At 40.8% G+C, this 16095-nt stretch overlaps 1 protein-coding gene across 6 annotated transcripts in view; it reads left to right on the top strand.

Moving 5' to 3' along the window:
- Window positions 1-16095, top strand: part of FRAS1 (Fraser extracellular matrix complex subunit 1) — a 449074-nt gene that overhangs the window by 364456 nt on the left and 68523 nt on the right. For 5 of the 6 annotated variants that reach the window (XM_045392441.3, XM_005554975.5, XM_065545065.2 and 2 more), the window contains 8 exons: window positions 269-393; window positions 689-829; window positions 2440-2667; window positions 6141-6254; window positions 8368-8518; window positions 9953-10112; window positions 11948-12116; window positions 14619-14865. In XM_045392441.3, coding sequence (XP_045248376.2) covers window positions 269-393; window positions 689-829; window positions 2440-2667; window positions 6141-6254; window positions 8368-8518; window positions 9953-10112; window positions 11948-12116; window positions 14619-14865 — 1335 coding nt within the window. The remainder of the gene's footprint in view (window positions 1-268; window positions 394-688; window positions 830-2439; window positions 2668-6140; window positions 6255-8367; window positions 8519-9952; window positions 10113-11947; window positions 12117-14618; window positions 14866-16095) is intronic. The other variant, XM_065545066.2, reaches the window with a different exon arrangement.

Genomic DNA, 16095 nt, shown 5'->3' with positions numbered 1-16095 from the left:
GAAAGAAGAGTAATATTGATTGAACACCTGCTGTTGGCTTGGCACATAGAAGCCACTATAATTAAGTTAACATGCTCTCCCACAGAATATATGCTCTTGTATCCACAAACAACTCTTAACACAAGGTCCTCAAGAGCAGGACATAAATGCTATAAGAAAAATACAAAGGACTGTCTCTCTCTCTGGTGAGAGTGTGACACTTCCCTAGCCTTAGATGTATGGCTAGCATTTTAATATCCTCTCTGTTTCTCTCTTCCCCTTTTTCTAGGTATCCAGATTAGTTCCTTTACTCAAGCTGACCTGACTTCACGAAATGTTCAGTATGTCCATTCTAGTGAGGCTGAGAAACATTCAGATGCCTTCAGCTTTACACTGTCTGATGGAGTCAATGAGGTAGGTGAGCACTGGACTCCATCCTTGAAAAGTACTGATTCCTCACCATCTTCTTTGAATGGAGTAGGCAGAGTGACTGGTGAAAAGAGAGCTTCATTTTCCTCTGCTCTCAGTCAAGGAGTAGGGGCAGCCTCTGTAGCCAGCTTGGTTCTTGCCCAAGAGGACTCACTTTGGGGCTCCTAATTATTGACTTGTGCCAGAAATGTGTGAAAGGGAAAGTAGAGAGCACCTACCTTGGACTTGTTGGGTAGGTGCTAGGGACAGGTGTCCCACCTGCACTTTCCTGCCATTCTAGGTAACTCAGACTTTCCATATCACTCTTCACCCTGTCGATGATTTGCTGCCCATCGTACAGAACTCAGGGATGCGGGTGCAGGAGGGCGTGAGGAAGACCATCACAGAGTTTGAGCTTAAGGCGGTGGATGCTGACACAGAGGTAAGAGCGCTTCCTCCCCTGGGTTCTCTGGCTAAATGAGAGGCTGACCTGGTGGCAGCTATCGCTTTGCAGCTGTGCATCCTGATGGTAGGGAGGACCTGTAAGGTGAGTGCAAACGTCCTTGAAGGATTAAGAAACAGAAGATACCCTGTCCTTCTAGAAAAGAAAATCAAATGCATTTGAGATAAAATTGCTTTAAACCCTTTCTAAAAACCTAAATACATTCATCCTCTCCCTTGAGTACATGTAACAATCCTTTTAACATGTTATAGCTCTTGCTATAATGCTGATTTTGTACTGATCTACAGAAAATCAGGTAGATGACATTTTACCCATTAGCGTGAACAGGGATTTTCCATACCTATATGCCCTTTTCTCCATTTCACCTCCTTCATCCAGACTTCTCTGATGGCAACTAATTATTACAATTTGAGCCTCCTCAAAAACTAGGCTGTGTACAGTAAAACAGCGCATGTGGAGACTAAGCTCTTATTCTCATTCTTCCAGATTAAAGCATCTCACATTCTGACATGACTTAGCTCGCATAAACTCATACTGCTACACTTATTAATTAGTTCTCTGTGCCAGCACTCTTTGATTGATTGATTCTTTCATCAAATATTAATTACATATGATGTTCTAGGCTCTGCTGTAGATGCTAAAGACAGGGCTGTAACAAGACAGATAAAGTTGCAGGCTTAGAGAGTTTACTACCTTTAGTTGGGGAAAAGACAGTAAAGAAAGAAGGAACATACTATGATCAGATACAATGAGTGCTATGAAGAAAAATAAAGGCAGATGAGGGAGATAGAGATTGATAGATGTGCTACTTCAGAGTATCCAAAGAAGGCCTCTCTGAGGAGGTCATACTTTAGCAAAGACATTGTTAAGCAAAAGGGCAAGCTATGCAGTTATCTGGGAGAATTCACCCTCCAGACAGCGGAACCAGAAATGCAAAGGCACTGTGATCTAGTGCACTTAGACTCTGGGAATAACTGTAGCAAAGGTGGCAAGAGGCCAAGAGACTGGAACCCATTGAATAGGCAGGAGAAAAGAATGAGGCCAGAGAGGAACCCTGGGACTAGGTCATAGAGGGCCATGCTGGCCCAGTTTAGGCCTTGGCATTTTGTTCTAAGTTGGTAGGAAACCCTTGAAAAGTCTTGGGAAGGATTGCATGCCTCTTTTTCTTTCTATGAGTCACCAGAGAAGCAGTAATTAAAAATGAGAAGCTAGCTTCTGTTGTGATGCATATGAGATTCTGTATATAAAACTTATAGGTAGATGTATGGGAAAGAAATGAACAGATTAAAAAGGTCTATTTCCTATCATCTTCATAGAGGTTTACAATTCAGGCTTTCCCCTATGACCTCAAGAGAAGAAATTTAAATGTTTTAGTCTTACACCTGAAGGTACCAGAATGTAAGTGCAATTCTAGCAAACAGTATGGTCATTCTCTTTAGCCCTATTTTTGGCATCTCTAAAGAAAATACAGTCCTTACTTTATCAATGTCTTTGGGTTCTGCTACCCTTGACCAGCAATTGGGCATCACTCACTCTTTTGGTTTCTGTTATGAGCTTCCCTCCCCTCTGGTATTTTGCCTTCTGGACAGGCCGAGTCTGTCACTTTCACCATCGTGCAGCCTCCACGCCATGGCACCATTGAGCGAACCAGCAATGGGCAGCATTTCCACCTCACCTCCACCTTCACCATGGAAGACATCTACCAGAACCGGGTCAGCTACAGCCATGACAGCAGTAACTCCCTCAAGGACTGGTTCACCTTCACTGTTTCTGATGGGACAAACCCCTTCTTTATCATTGAGGAAGGGGGAAAAGAGGTGAGGGGTGAGGACACTGGAGGAGGTAGCCTAGCACTGCATGGCAGAGGCAGAACATGGATTTTTACATCAAGCATACCACTGTTTGAGTTCTTGTTCTGTCACTAGCTAGTAGGTTGGCCTTGGGCAAATTACATTTCTAAGCCTCAGTTTTTCATCTGTAAAATGGACGGTAATTATCTGCTTCAAATACTTGGTTTAAGGATCCAAGGAGGTGATCCACATAAAATACTTAACACCATTGACAAATAGTGCTCAGTAAATGGTGATAGTTCTTGTTGTTAGTATTACTGTTATTTCTGTTTTCTTTTTGCCCATCCTTTACCCTTTAATTTTTCTTTCATCTGGTTTTTGAATAACGTTGTATATCTCTAGATTGTTTTTCTCTTTTTGGGCTGGATCCCCTCAGCCTAAACAGAGTTTCTCAGTCTTTGAGAAGTAGCAGTGGTTAAGAGTGTGGTTTTTGCATCCAAAATATATTGATTTTTAAAAATAATTTTTATTTTTAATTTTTGTGGGTACACAGTAGGTGTATATATATTTTTGGGGTACATGAGTTGTTTTCATACGGGCATGTAATGTGTAACACTCATATCATGGAAAATGGTGTATCCATCCCCTCAAGCATTTATCCTTTGTGTTACAAACAATCCAGTTATTCTCTTTTAGTTATTTTAAAATGTACAATTAAATTATTTTTGATGTTAGTCACCTGTCATGCTAGCAAAAACTATGCCTTATTCATTCATTCTGACTTTTTTTTCTTACCCATTAACCATCTCTGCCCTCTTACTACTCTTCCCAGCCTCTGGTAACCATTCTCCTCTCTAGCTCCATGGGTTCAGTTGTTTTGATTTTTAGATCCCATCTATAAGTGAGAACATGTGATGTTTCATTGTGCCTGGCTTATTTCACTTAATATAATGGCCTCCAGTTCTATCCATGTTGTCGCAAATGACTGAATCTCCTTCTTTTTTATGGCTGAATAGTACTCCATTGTGTATATGTATCACATTTTCTTTATCCATTAATCTGTTGATGGACACTTAGGTTGCTTCCAAATCTTGGCTATTGTGAACAGTGCTTCAACAAACATAGGAGTGCGACTATCTCTCTGATATACTGACTTCCTTTCTTTTGAGAATATACCCAGCAATGGGATTGCTGGATTGTATGGTAGCTCTATTTTTAGTTTTTTGAGGAACCTCCAAACTGTTCTCCATTGTGGTTGTACTAATTCACGTTCCCACCAACAGTGTATGAGGGTTCCCTTTTCTCCACATTCTCGTTAGCATTTTTTATTGCCTGTCTTTTAGATAAAAGCCACGTTAACTGGGGTGAGATGACATCTCTTTGTAGTTTTGATTTGCATTTCTCTGGTGATCAGTGATATTGAGCACCTTTTCATATGTCTCTTTTCCATTTGTATATCTTCTTTTGACAAATGTCTATTCAAATCTTTTGCCCATTTTAAAACTAGATTATTAGATTTTTTCCTGTAGAATTGTTTAAGCTCCTAGTATATTCTGCTTATTAATCCTTTGTAGATGAGTAGATGGCAGATATTTTCACCCATTCCTTGGGTGGTCCCTTCACTGTGTTAATTGTTTCCTTCGCTGTGCAGAAATCTTTTAACTTGATGCGATCCCATTTGTCCATTTTCACTTTGGTTGTCTGTGCTTGTGGGATAACACTTAAGAAATCTTTGCTCACACTGACATCCTAGAGAGTTTCTAAATGCTTTCTTGTAGTAGTTTCATCGTTCGAGGTCTTATGTTTAATTCTCTAGTTGATTTTGATTTGATTTTTGTATGTGGTGAGAGATAGGGGTCCAGGTTCATTCTTCTGCATATGTATCCTAAAAGATACTGATTTAATTTCCAGCCCTGTCTTGTACAAACTGAATGTACTTGTAAATCATTTAAACTTTCTAAGCCTCACTTTCCCTATCTGTAAAGTGGGAGTAATACATATTCTCCTGATGTATATAAAGCACTTAGCCCAGTGCCTGGTGCACAGGGAACATCAGATAAACTGAAGCTGTAATCATCATCATCATCATCATCATCATCATCATCTTAGAACCAGCTTGTGAAACTAGTAAAATGCTTTTCTATTGAGGTCGTGCAACTGACAAGCTTTACTTCCTAAAGGAACTGCTGTCTTCTAACATCCAGATGATCAGAAGAAACGTTGATCCCCCTTCCACTCCCTTGCTGCCATTTTTCTCATCCCTTCATTTGTTAACCAGCTCTCCAGCAGTTCCTAAACTGCAATTCTGATGAAAGGTATCTGACCTGGGGGAGGCAGTTTTAGTGAGCGGCATGTGTACACCTTACTATACCTCCAAGATAACAGAAGGATCTCAGGCCTTCACAGCTCCTTTTCTACTTTGACAATGAAGGATTATTTTCCTAGAAAAAAGATCCTCTGTGTCCTTTCGAGACAAACAATCTGCGAGAAGGTCATTCTCCGTTAGCTGGTATGTCGGTGGGATGGCTCTTGGGATTTTCCTGCCATTTCGGTGTCTGCACAGCATCACCACCTGGCAAGTCATCACTCTTGTTTTCTCTCTCCCAAACTGTAGCTGCTCCCCAGTTAGTTTGACTTTCAGAAGAGAGAAAAGATTTCAGGATATATCAGCAAGAGGGCTACTGTTCTTATAAACAAAACATTACAGCAGGTCTCTGGAGGGTCGGTGTCATTTTAAAACAAAAATGGAAATTATTTAGAAGGTGGCTTGTGGGAGATTGAAAAGCCAACATCTCATTGCCCTGTGTCCCAGCTTGCTGTATCCACCCAGGAACAGTGAGGTGCTGGATCCAATTTATGATGTGTGTGTTGCATGCATGCATGTGCGTATCTGTGAGAATGGGATTATAAACAAAATTTCCTTTTCACTATTCCCACAAATGCTTTTATTCCTGATTTCTTCTGCCCCTCACCCTCGTATAGAGAGCTCTCCCTTAAAACAGACAACAATGGGAAAAGAAAAAAAAAAAAAACAAAGAAAATATCTTCCCATGAAACCTCTTTCACATCTGGCATAATCCCACCTAGATATTTCAACATTAACAATTTAATAGTTATTTTTGTCAGCCTTTCATAAAAATTTTAACAAGGTTTATTGAAAGGGAAAATACTGTTTATTTTTTCATCCCAAGACAATATTGAACTCAACTAAAGAAGACATAGGTGTGTAAAAACCAGCTTCCATAGAAGGTGAAATGCCAGCAAGAATGCCACTTGTTTTTTTGTTTTTTTCTTTTCTTCCTACACTGTTCTCACTATATCATTCAGCTTTCTCCCTTAGGTCTTGTGCCAAGATGATAAGGGATGGAATGGGCTCAGTTGCCCATCCCTCATCCCTGAAGTGTCAGCAGATTTCAGGGGTTCCAGCTGTGTAGGCCCTGAACTTGGCATACTTCAGGTACTTGTGAATGATGAGTTTTCTTTTCTGCCCTCCCCTACAGATTATGACAGCAGCGCCTCAGTCGTTCCGGGTAGACATCCTCCCAGTAGATGATGGCTCGCCTAGAATTGTCACCAACCTGGGACTCCAGTGGCTGGAATACATGGATGGCAAGGTAAGGCCTGCCCCTCCGTCATGTTCACACCACCCAACTTGGGCTACATCCTTATTCACGACAATGACTTACGAATAGAACTCCAGTTCCGCTCACCTGTTTGTCCCTCCCTAAATAAACTGATTTTCCTGAGATTAGTGAGCTCCCTGAGTTTGGTTAGGATTGTTGAGTGGTTTATTAGATTGTGTAGGATCGGTTACGATTGTGTATAATTTAAGATGCTCTTACAAAAAGACCCCAAAATATAGTAGGTCAAACTAAATAGAAGTTTATTTATTTATTTTCTCACATACAGGGTGGAAATAAGTGGGCAGTGCAGGGCTCTACCTGAGCACTTAGAGATGTGGCTTCCCTCCACCTTATTGTTCTGCCATCACTAAGTGGTTGCTATTGACAACCTGGTCAAACTTCTTCAGAAATTCATCAATATACAGTTGGCCCTTGGTATCCACAGGTGCCACATCTGTGGATTCTAACAACTGTGGCTCAAAAATACTTGAAGGGAAAAAAAAAAAGAAATAATACAACTTTTAAAAATATAGTACAACAACTGTTTATATAGTATTTATGCCATGTTAGGTATTATAAGTAATCTTGACTTAAAGTATACAAGAGAAATTGTATAGGTTATATGCAAGTACTATGCCGTTTTATATAAGGGACTTGAGCATCCATGGATTTTGTAATCTTCAGAGAAGCCTAGAATCAATCCCCATAGATACCGAGGGACAGCTGTACCAGCATACGGGAAGGAGAAAAAAACAGAAAGAGAGGGGCAAGGAACTCCATATTAAGCAAGTGATACAGAAATTGAATACATTCCTTGCACTCATATTTATTGGCAATAAATTGTTCATATAGCCCAAATGTTGCATGGGAGGCTGGGAAATAGTGTCTCTAGCTGGGCAGGCAGAGGCTCAGCTAAAAAACTGTTCACTAGAAGAAGGGGAGGGTAGATTTTGGAAAATATCGAGTGTCTACCATAAATGAGAAAGAAGCGGGGCGTTTTGTAGGTAAGTGTGCGCAGATGAATTGAGCTTTAGACATTCCTTTCTCTTTCTCCTAATTTCCAAATTGGTCATTTTAAGATCTATGCCATAAATTTCACCTAGTAACCATGTCAAGCACTAAATCCATATCCCCACCCAGTTCTTCGGTTGAGAACTGGTTTCTTGCATTGGTGGGTGGTATTCCTTCTAGGATGTGGCTTGTTTTCCATCTCCATGGAGCTGATTAGTTCATTGTATGTGTAGCTGTTGCACTGTAGCTTCTCATTGAACTGGTTGGGTTAAAAAAAAAAAGACATGAATTAAAGTGAATTAAAGTTAGTGCCAATTTCTCCTGTGCCCTATTTGATCTTTTTTCCCCACCTTATTCAGAGCAATTCCATTCTCTTCTCAATCCTCTCCAATTGGGTTTCTACCCCCTACTCCTACTCTGTTGCAGTAACTGTTATTAAAGTCACCAGTGACATCTATTTTGCCAAATCCAGAGGGCAATTATCTGTCTTTACCTTACTAGACCTAAAAAAAATCTTCAATGCTGTTGACCACCCTCTTTCTTTGCTCAAATGTTGGCTCTCACTAAATACTTCAGTAAATGAATGAATGAAAGTTCAGTCAGTGTATCTGGGCAATATCAGGGTACAGTCTATTTCTCTTACTCTATTTCAGGCATCATAATTGACTCTTAGAAAGTGGCCACCTTCCCTTTACTGAATTATTGTTTCGAAGTTCCAACTTTCTTTCAAGGCCCAACTCTAATCCCGCTGCCTCCAATTCATCCTCCTTCAACTCCAGATGAAATGAATCTCTCTCTCTCTCTCTCCCTCTCTCTCTTAAAAAGTGTACAGCCTTCTTTTTATGTCTTCCATTGTAGCTCTTTCCACATTGACGTTGTGCATGAGCCTTTCTTTCCCCATAAAGTGTGAATACCTCAAGGGCAGAAGCTGGGATAGTTTTCATCCTCATAGCCTCTCCAATCCTGACAAAGTTTTCTATGCAGTAAATATAGTCAGTAAATCATTGTTGAACTGAATTAAATCTGAGTCAGAGGGTCTTGTTCCTGCTTTATTCCCACCTCAGGAATTAAATTTAATGGGTTTCTCTTCTAGGCAACCAACCTGATCACCAAGAAGGAACTGCTGACCGTGGACACAGACACCGAGGATGCACAGCTAGTCTATGAGATAACGACGAGCCCTAAGCATGGCTTTGTGGAGAACAAGCTGCAGCCTAGCAGAGCTGCTGCCACTTTCACCCAGGGTGGGGACTCTCTGGGGACTTAGAAATGAGAGACATGTATGCCAATGTCACACTCCCTATCTCCCAGATTCTTCTCACAGCCACTTCCAGCTACTTATGCCCAAGTAACCTCTTTGCAAACAGAGATCTTCTAGTGCCTAACCATCCAACTTACGAATTTATTTCTCCTGGGTTTTTTTCCCTGTGATGCTTAACTATGGCAAAGAAAAATTCACCTTTACCGTGCTTCCTCAACTCCTAAATTGCTCTAAGTGTTGTCCAGGTTTTCTGGAAAAGAATGCATGATACTGCTTGGTTTTCTTTAAAAACAATAACAACAAGAAAGCAAAAAATAGCAAGTAGACATTATGAAAGATCTGTGATCCTGTGTGGTTTATTTTTTTGATCTCTAAGGATTATAGACTTTAAGTCTTCAGCCTATAAATTAAAATCAACATGTAGAGGTTGCTCAACAGAAATATTTTCCCTATTTTGAATCACCTCAAGTAGGCCATGTTGTATTTTCATTTTTTATAAGCTTGTCAGGCTCCTCTAGACTTTTTTCAGGATGGGCTTGACTGAGAGCAGTCATTGCAAAACTGCATCTCAAAATTCATTCTCCATGAATTTTCTTTTTACTCTCTGTCTTCAATTGAATGTTCTCTCCTCACACCTTTTTAGCTGTGCTTTGTGTATGGGATTTTTTAACCCAACTCAGCTATTCTTATTAGCACATACCTTCCAAAGAACCTTTATTAGAAGGAGTTAGGTCTGAGTATGAGGCTATAAACACAGAGGATGGGGTCAAAGACTTTGTCAACTCTAGGACTTGCCGTCAACATCCACAAACATTTATTGAAGTGCTTTTTGTCAGGACTCTGGGATTCTCGTTTTATAAGAGCATAAGAGATATTTACAGTATCTCTGTAAATAAAGATGGATCTTTTGTTTCACAGAGCTTCAGGATTTTCTTTTAAAATCTGACAGAAACATTTATTTTAAAGACTACTATACTTGGCCAGGCACAGTGGCTCACGTCTGTAATCCCAGCACTTTGGGAGGCTGAGGCGGGCGGATCACGAAGTCGGGAGATCGAGACCATCCTGGCTAACATGAAACCCCGTCTCTATAAAAATACAAAAAATTAGCCAGGCATGGTGGCAGGGGCCTGTAGTCCCAGCTACTCAGGAGGCTGAGGCAGGAGAGTGGCATGAACCCGGGAGGCAGAGCTTGCACTCCAGCCTGGGCCACGAGCGAGACTCCGTCTCAGAAAATAAATAAATAAATAAATAAATAAATAAATAAATAAATAAATAACTACTATACTTTTGGTGCTTGGGAAAATAAGTTTTGTCTGTAACCCATTTAGAAGAATAAACTAGGTATGTTGGTGTGGTAATCTATGACGCTGTTGTTACATCCCTGGGTTAATTCACAGAGTCTTTTTTCTCACAGAGGATGTGAACTTGGGGTTGATTCGTTACGTGTTGCACGAGGAGAAGATCCATGAGATGATGGATAGTTTTCAGTTTCTGGTGAAAGACAGTAAACCCAACGTGGTCAGCGACAATGTCTTCCATATCCAGTGGTCCCTCATCAGCTTTAAATATACCAGGTACAAGTTTGACTGTGCTTTCCTTCTTGAGAAATCAATCAGGCAAGCAGAGGGAGTCAGGATGAAGGATGCTGGGGGGGCAGCTCTAGTCACCTGTTGATGGTGGTGATGGTGATAATGGCAGCGATAAAAGCAATAATTTCACCAAATATTTATTGAGCACTGTATGTATTAGGTACTGCACTAGGACTTGCCATGCATCATCTTATATAATACTTGCAGTTCTGAGATGAATTCCATTCCTGTCCCCACAGTGGCAAAGTAATAGAGACAGAAACTTGTTTATGTAACTTGTCCACCGTCACATAGCTAATAAGCAGTAAGACCAGGATGTAAGCCCAGTGATCTTAACGATGTGCTCTACTGCTTCTCAAATGTTTTTGCTTCTGTCTTTAAGTTTAAGAAGAGAGTCTAGTAGAACTGATAGGAAAAATAAAAATAGGCATTCAAGTTTGGAAAATAATCACTGGCCTACACTGTCAATATCTTCACCTTCCATCTGTATTCTCCTTGTTCTCAAGCCTGTTTTCTTCCCTGGCTTCTTTGGGTTTGATAGGAATGTATATCTTTAGGGCTAAATGCATGGCTTAATGTAGACAGCACTTTAAGATGCTTTTCTAATCTGTTAGAGAAAGGCAAACAGAGAGATACTGATTGTTAAGAGTAGTGTGCAAGCATGGTGCTGATTTTATAGGTTAGATTATAACTGGGATTATAATTTATGTGGGTGAAATATTCTTTAAGTCTACATTTCAGAGCCTCACTATCCAAGAAATCAGCTTCATGAAAATTCAGATAAAAATTAGAACTTGTGGGGAAAAAAGGAAGACTTAAAACCTTGATTTCATGTTCCCCAAATTCAGGCTATTCTACTCTTACACACATTTGGAGAATTAGAGGAAAATTAGAATCAACTTTTACATATGTAATGTTTTGCTGTTATTTACCTCTCAATTGTATTGCCTTCAAAATTCAATAAATTCAATAAAATTCATCCCTTTTTCTGGACAACCCTCCAACATTTAGTGGACTACGTGGTATACAGGATCCCAAAGCTGGCAATGAGGACTGAGCTCTCAGAGGCACTTTCCCTGCTGTTCTCACAGCCACAAGACATGCACCCAGGTCCAGGGGCCATCCTCAGTGGTGAAAAACAAAACCCAGCTCATGCCCTACTTTCTGTGGGCTTTCCAAACCTAGATACTTATTATGAATCAATAGCACATGAATAGTTGGCCTTCTACTTTACAAATGCAACAGAGATTCTGAGCAGGAAGCTAAATTAATCCTGTTCTTCCCTCATTGTCTTAAAGTTCCATTTGTCTAAACACCTCTGTTAGGTAGGCTTACCTCACATTTTCTTAATTCTGCTTCTGCCCTGACTCCATTACACAGTTCCTGGAGATCTGGTCCAGTCAGTTCCCACCTAAGTCATTGATTGCCTTCAGAGCAGCTTTCTTCCCTAAGAACCCTGAGAACCCACTGATCTCTTGTGATTACTCAACCGCAGTAGGGAGAGATTGTTTTTCCTTTCTCTGTGCCCCGAAATCTGAACTTCATAGCTCCTATGTGCTGTCCATCTCCCAAACTGACTCTCAGCTTGCTTCCAAAGCAGGGAAGACGACATTCTGCATCCACAGCTTTCCTGTTTATTTGATGCTCTGATTGTTCAGGTGAGCTCATTCCCTCAATTTACAGCCTGGATTCTTAGAGGAACCAAACTTCCTCTTCTCTACCTAATGCCAAGAATCAAATGGAAGAGACAGGCATTAAACAAGTTGTTTTTTCATAACCATGGGGCATATTTTAAGAGATGCCTTTTTGCGTGCTTCCAGCTACAATGTCAGTGAGAAGGCAGGGTCTGTCAGTGTCACGGTGCAGAGGACTGGGAACCTGAACCAATATGCCATCGTCCTGTGTCACACTGAGCAAGGCACCGCCAGCTCCAGCTCCAGGGTCAGCTCCCAACCTGGGCAACAGGACTACGTAGAGTATGCTGGCCAGGTAGGTGGGGTGGTGGGGTTGGGGAAGGCTCCAGCAAGGGCTGTGACGTGGCTGCAAGCGATTGTGGTACTTTCCCACTTCTTACCCAACTTTGCTTTTCATTAGTGTCCTTCCTCAAGTATTAAATAGTTTTCCTATGTTCCCCTCCCATAGCACTTTGTTCTTGATGATCTCTCTAACCTCCATTGAAGTTTTAACTGCCAAAGGAGAAGTTGTTGTCTAGCTTCTCTGTCTTTACATTTTGCTTCATGACAAAAAGACGTCTCCAAGCATCATGTTCTACGCTCAGCTTTGGTATCCCAACCCTTCCTCTCCCCTCATCTTTTTTACTTAAAGGGAGAAAAGAGAGTGTGTAAGGAGACTGGTTGGGAAGTCATTAGAATAGGCTGGCTGAGATGATGGGAGCTTGGGCTTCTATTATGAAGTGAAGTTAGAGAGAAGTGGATGGATTTGACAGATGAGTGAGAATTGATAGGATTTGGCAGTGGATTGATTACACAGTGGGGCCAAAGGGAAAGATGGATGATGATGCCTCTTGCTAGGAAGGAACATGTAAGAGGAGCCTGTTTGGCAAGGTTTGGTGCTCGTGACTTTGTTTGCTTTGGCCATGTTGAGTATAAATTGTCTTAGAAACAGCAGAGGCCGGGCACAGTGGCTCAAGCCTGTAATCCCAGCACTTTGGGAGGCCAAGACGGGCAGATCACGAGGTCAGGAGATCGAGACCATCCTGGCTAACACAGTGAAACCCCATCTCTACTAAAAAAATACCAAAAAACTAGCTGGGCGTGGTGGCGGGCGCCTGTAGTCCCAGCTACTCGGGAGGCTGAGGCAGGAGAATGGCGTAAACCCGGGAGGCGGAGCTTGCAGTGAGCTGAGATCCGGCCACTGCATTCCAGCCTGGGTGACAGAGTGAGACTCCGTCTCAAAAAAAAAAGAAAAAAAAAAGAAACAGCAGGTTGACCACTCTATAGATGGGCAGAGAGTGCAGAGAAGAATCTGGTGTCCAGAGAGAAATTTGCAAGTCATCTACATACCAATGGTAATTAAGGGTGGCAATAAGAAAGAAAAAGGAGAGAGTGAAAGCAGAAGAGAAAGGAGGACTTAAATAGTCAACAAATGCAGGGTCCCATGTGTTTGTCATCTTTTATGGAGGGCACAATATCTGGCACTTAATGTTGTTTTTCAAAGCAACTTTATTATTATTATGGTGACACAGATCTCTGTAAAGAGAAGTGGGCTCTGGTCTTTAATTGAGGCATTTCAGCTGGACTAAGCTAATGCCTCTTATGTCAAATGTAAGTGAGGAATTAGGAAAGAACAGATAAGCTAATGTCTTTCAGCTAAATGATAAGACAGAGGATATTCTTGTGTTTTGCAGGGAAAGACAAAAGACTGTCAGTGTATTCTAGATCTTATGTAAAGATCTGTTGAGTGTTTCATTTCATTGGGGGTGTTTTAAAATACGAAGCTTAATAAAACTTAATGTGATTAGTTGATTAGGTATGTACTAATAATTTTCTGTTCGATTAAAATTTTTGTGGATTTTTATGTCCCCAGACATTTATGACTGTTTTTCGTACATATTTCAGTTGTCTCCGTTTACATAAAATATAGCCCAGGCCCATTTCCTGCACTTACAGTTTTGGACAAGTCCATAGTCGTGGTTTCATTTGAAGGTTTTTAATTTCTTTCTTTCTTCTTTTTTTAAACAAAGTAAAACCAGAATAAATCCCTATAAGTTCACAATTGTGTGCATATAAAATAATTTGTGTGTTTTGTACTGGGCTAAAATCATTCACATTTTAATAGCAAAGGGTGTAGTCAAAATATCAAGTTAAAATTAGTCTACCTTGTTTATAATGTAATTTTCTATGAATTTAAATTCCATTATTCGGTACACTGGAATTTTATGTCAATTTTAATTGTGTAAGTAAATATGGTGATAGTAATGATAATATCTTATGTTTGTATGGTGCTTTAAAATACACTTAGCACCTTCGTATACAAGACCTCCTTTAGAAGTAGGAATATTACTATTTTTTCTTTAGTTGATGAGGAATCTGATGTTTATAAAGCTTCATAACCTAATACGGCTTGGAAGTAACAGAACCAGACCTGAGAACAGAACTTCACACTCCAAGACCAGAGATCTTCCAGAAAGGGAACGGAGTCATCAAATGATGACTATGGCTGCACCAAGTGAGTTAATAAGACAGGCTATAAAGAGTTACTACATGTTTTTTTCTGGTCACCAATGGTAGGAGAGATTTTGCTCCTTCATGTTCTTATACAATAAAGCAGCCTTCCTGTACAGGTTAAGAATGGGAAGAGGTGGCTGGGTGTTCCAGGTGATACAGCAGGGAACCAGGGCTGGGAGAACCAGCTATCTCAGTCAGTTCTCTGCCCACTGGGCTTAGATGCTCTTTTCCTATTATGCCCTTGGGGAGCAGAGCAGGGGAAGCTCAGGCACAGCTTAACTTCTTGTTGGTTTCTTTGTGACAGGTCCAGTTTGATGAGCGAGAGGACACCAAGTCCTGCACCATTGTCATCAACGATGACGACGTGTTTGAAAATGTTGAGAGTTTCACTGTGGAGCTCAGCATGCCAGCTTATGCCCTGTTAGGGGAATTCACCCGGGCGAAGGTCATTATTAACGACACTGAGGATGAACCCACATTAGAGTTTGACAAGAAGATCTACCGGGTCAACGAGAGTGCTGGTTTTCTGTTTGCACCTATTGAAAGAAAAGGTCTGTTGGTGCCAGGTGACAAAGAGCTATAATAATTGCTAACATTTATTGAGTTCCTATTATGTGCTAAGTGCTCATCTCATGCATTATATTCACTTACATATGTACTTTCCACGTATTAACTCATTTGGTTCCCACAATAACCCTAATGATGATTCTATCCATAGTGACTACCATCAGAAAGCCTCTTTTCTTAGTTCAGGTTGTTAGAGCTCCCATTTATTCTTTTTTTTTTTTTTTTTTGAGACAGAGTCTTGCTCTGTGCCCCAGGCTGGAGTGCAGTGGTGCGATCTCGGCTCACTGCAAGCTCCGCCCCCCCGGGTTCACGCCACTCTCCTGCCTCAGCCTCCTGAGTAGCTGGGACCACAGGCGCCCGCCACGGTGCCCGGCCAATTTTCTTGTATTTTTAGTAGAGACGGGGTTTCACCGTGTTAGCCAGGATGGTCTCGATCTCCTGACCTCGTGATCCGCCCGTCTCGGCCTCCCAAAGTGCTGGGATTACAGGCTTGAGCCACCGCACCCAGCCGAGCTCCCATTTATTCTTGAATTGGACTAGAAGACTGGTTACATTTAGCCTTTCAAATTATTCATGAATCAGTATTCTTAATTAATCACCCAACCCATAAAATATTTAATAACCTTGGTCAAGGAGGGAAGTTACATTTCCTAAGGACTGGCTTTCCATCTTATTCTTGGAAGACAGAAATATGCTGAAAATTTCCCTATGTGACAGTCATATGTAGAGTTCAGATGAGAAATAAACTGTGTGTAAGAAATGAAGGGCAATTCTTTTTTGTTTTGTTTTCAGTCGATACATAATAATTGTGCATGTTGATAAAAAGGCAATTCTTGAGGAGTTGGAAATAAAAATAAAGATCATATGGAATTATGATTATGTAAGATTGAGACTTTAAAACACATGGAAATTGAACCTCCATTCAAAGGCACAACAAGACTGTAAATGATGATGTTGGGTTTCTTTATTGAATCTGCTGACTGGGTGTTAGTGTAACAAATACTGTGGATAGCAAAAACCCTTGGTAATACCACTTGGAAAACAAGCAAGCCTCATTGATTGCTCTGGGCCACCAAGCCAGGCCCAGAACAGACTGTCACCAAGGGAAGTGGCAGCCCTAATAAGTAAAGTCATTTGTATAGAGTGGCAGGTTTTATTTTGTTTTGTCTTTCTCTTTTTAAATAAGCCTGCTTCTCTCTGGGAATTAAAGTATA

This window comes from Macaca fascicularis, chromosome 5 (genome assembly GCF_037993035.2).
Source record: "Macaca fascicularis isolate 582-1 chromosome 5, T2T-MFA8v1.1".
NCBI lineage: Eukaryota > Metazoa > Chordata > Mammalia > Primates > Cercopithecidae > Macaca > Macaca fascicularis.
The sequence above is the reverse complement of the archived record's forward strand: the minus strand, read 5'-3'. Positions and strand labels throughout refer to the sequence as shown.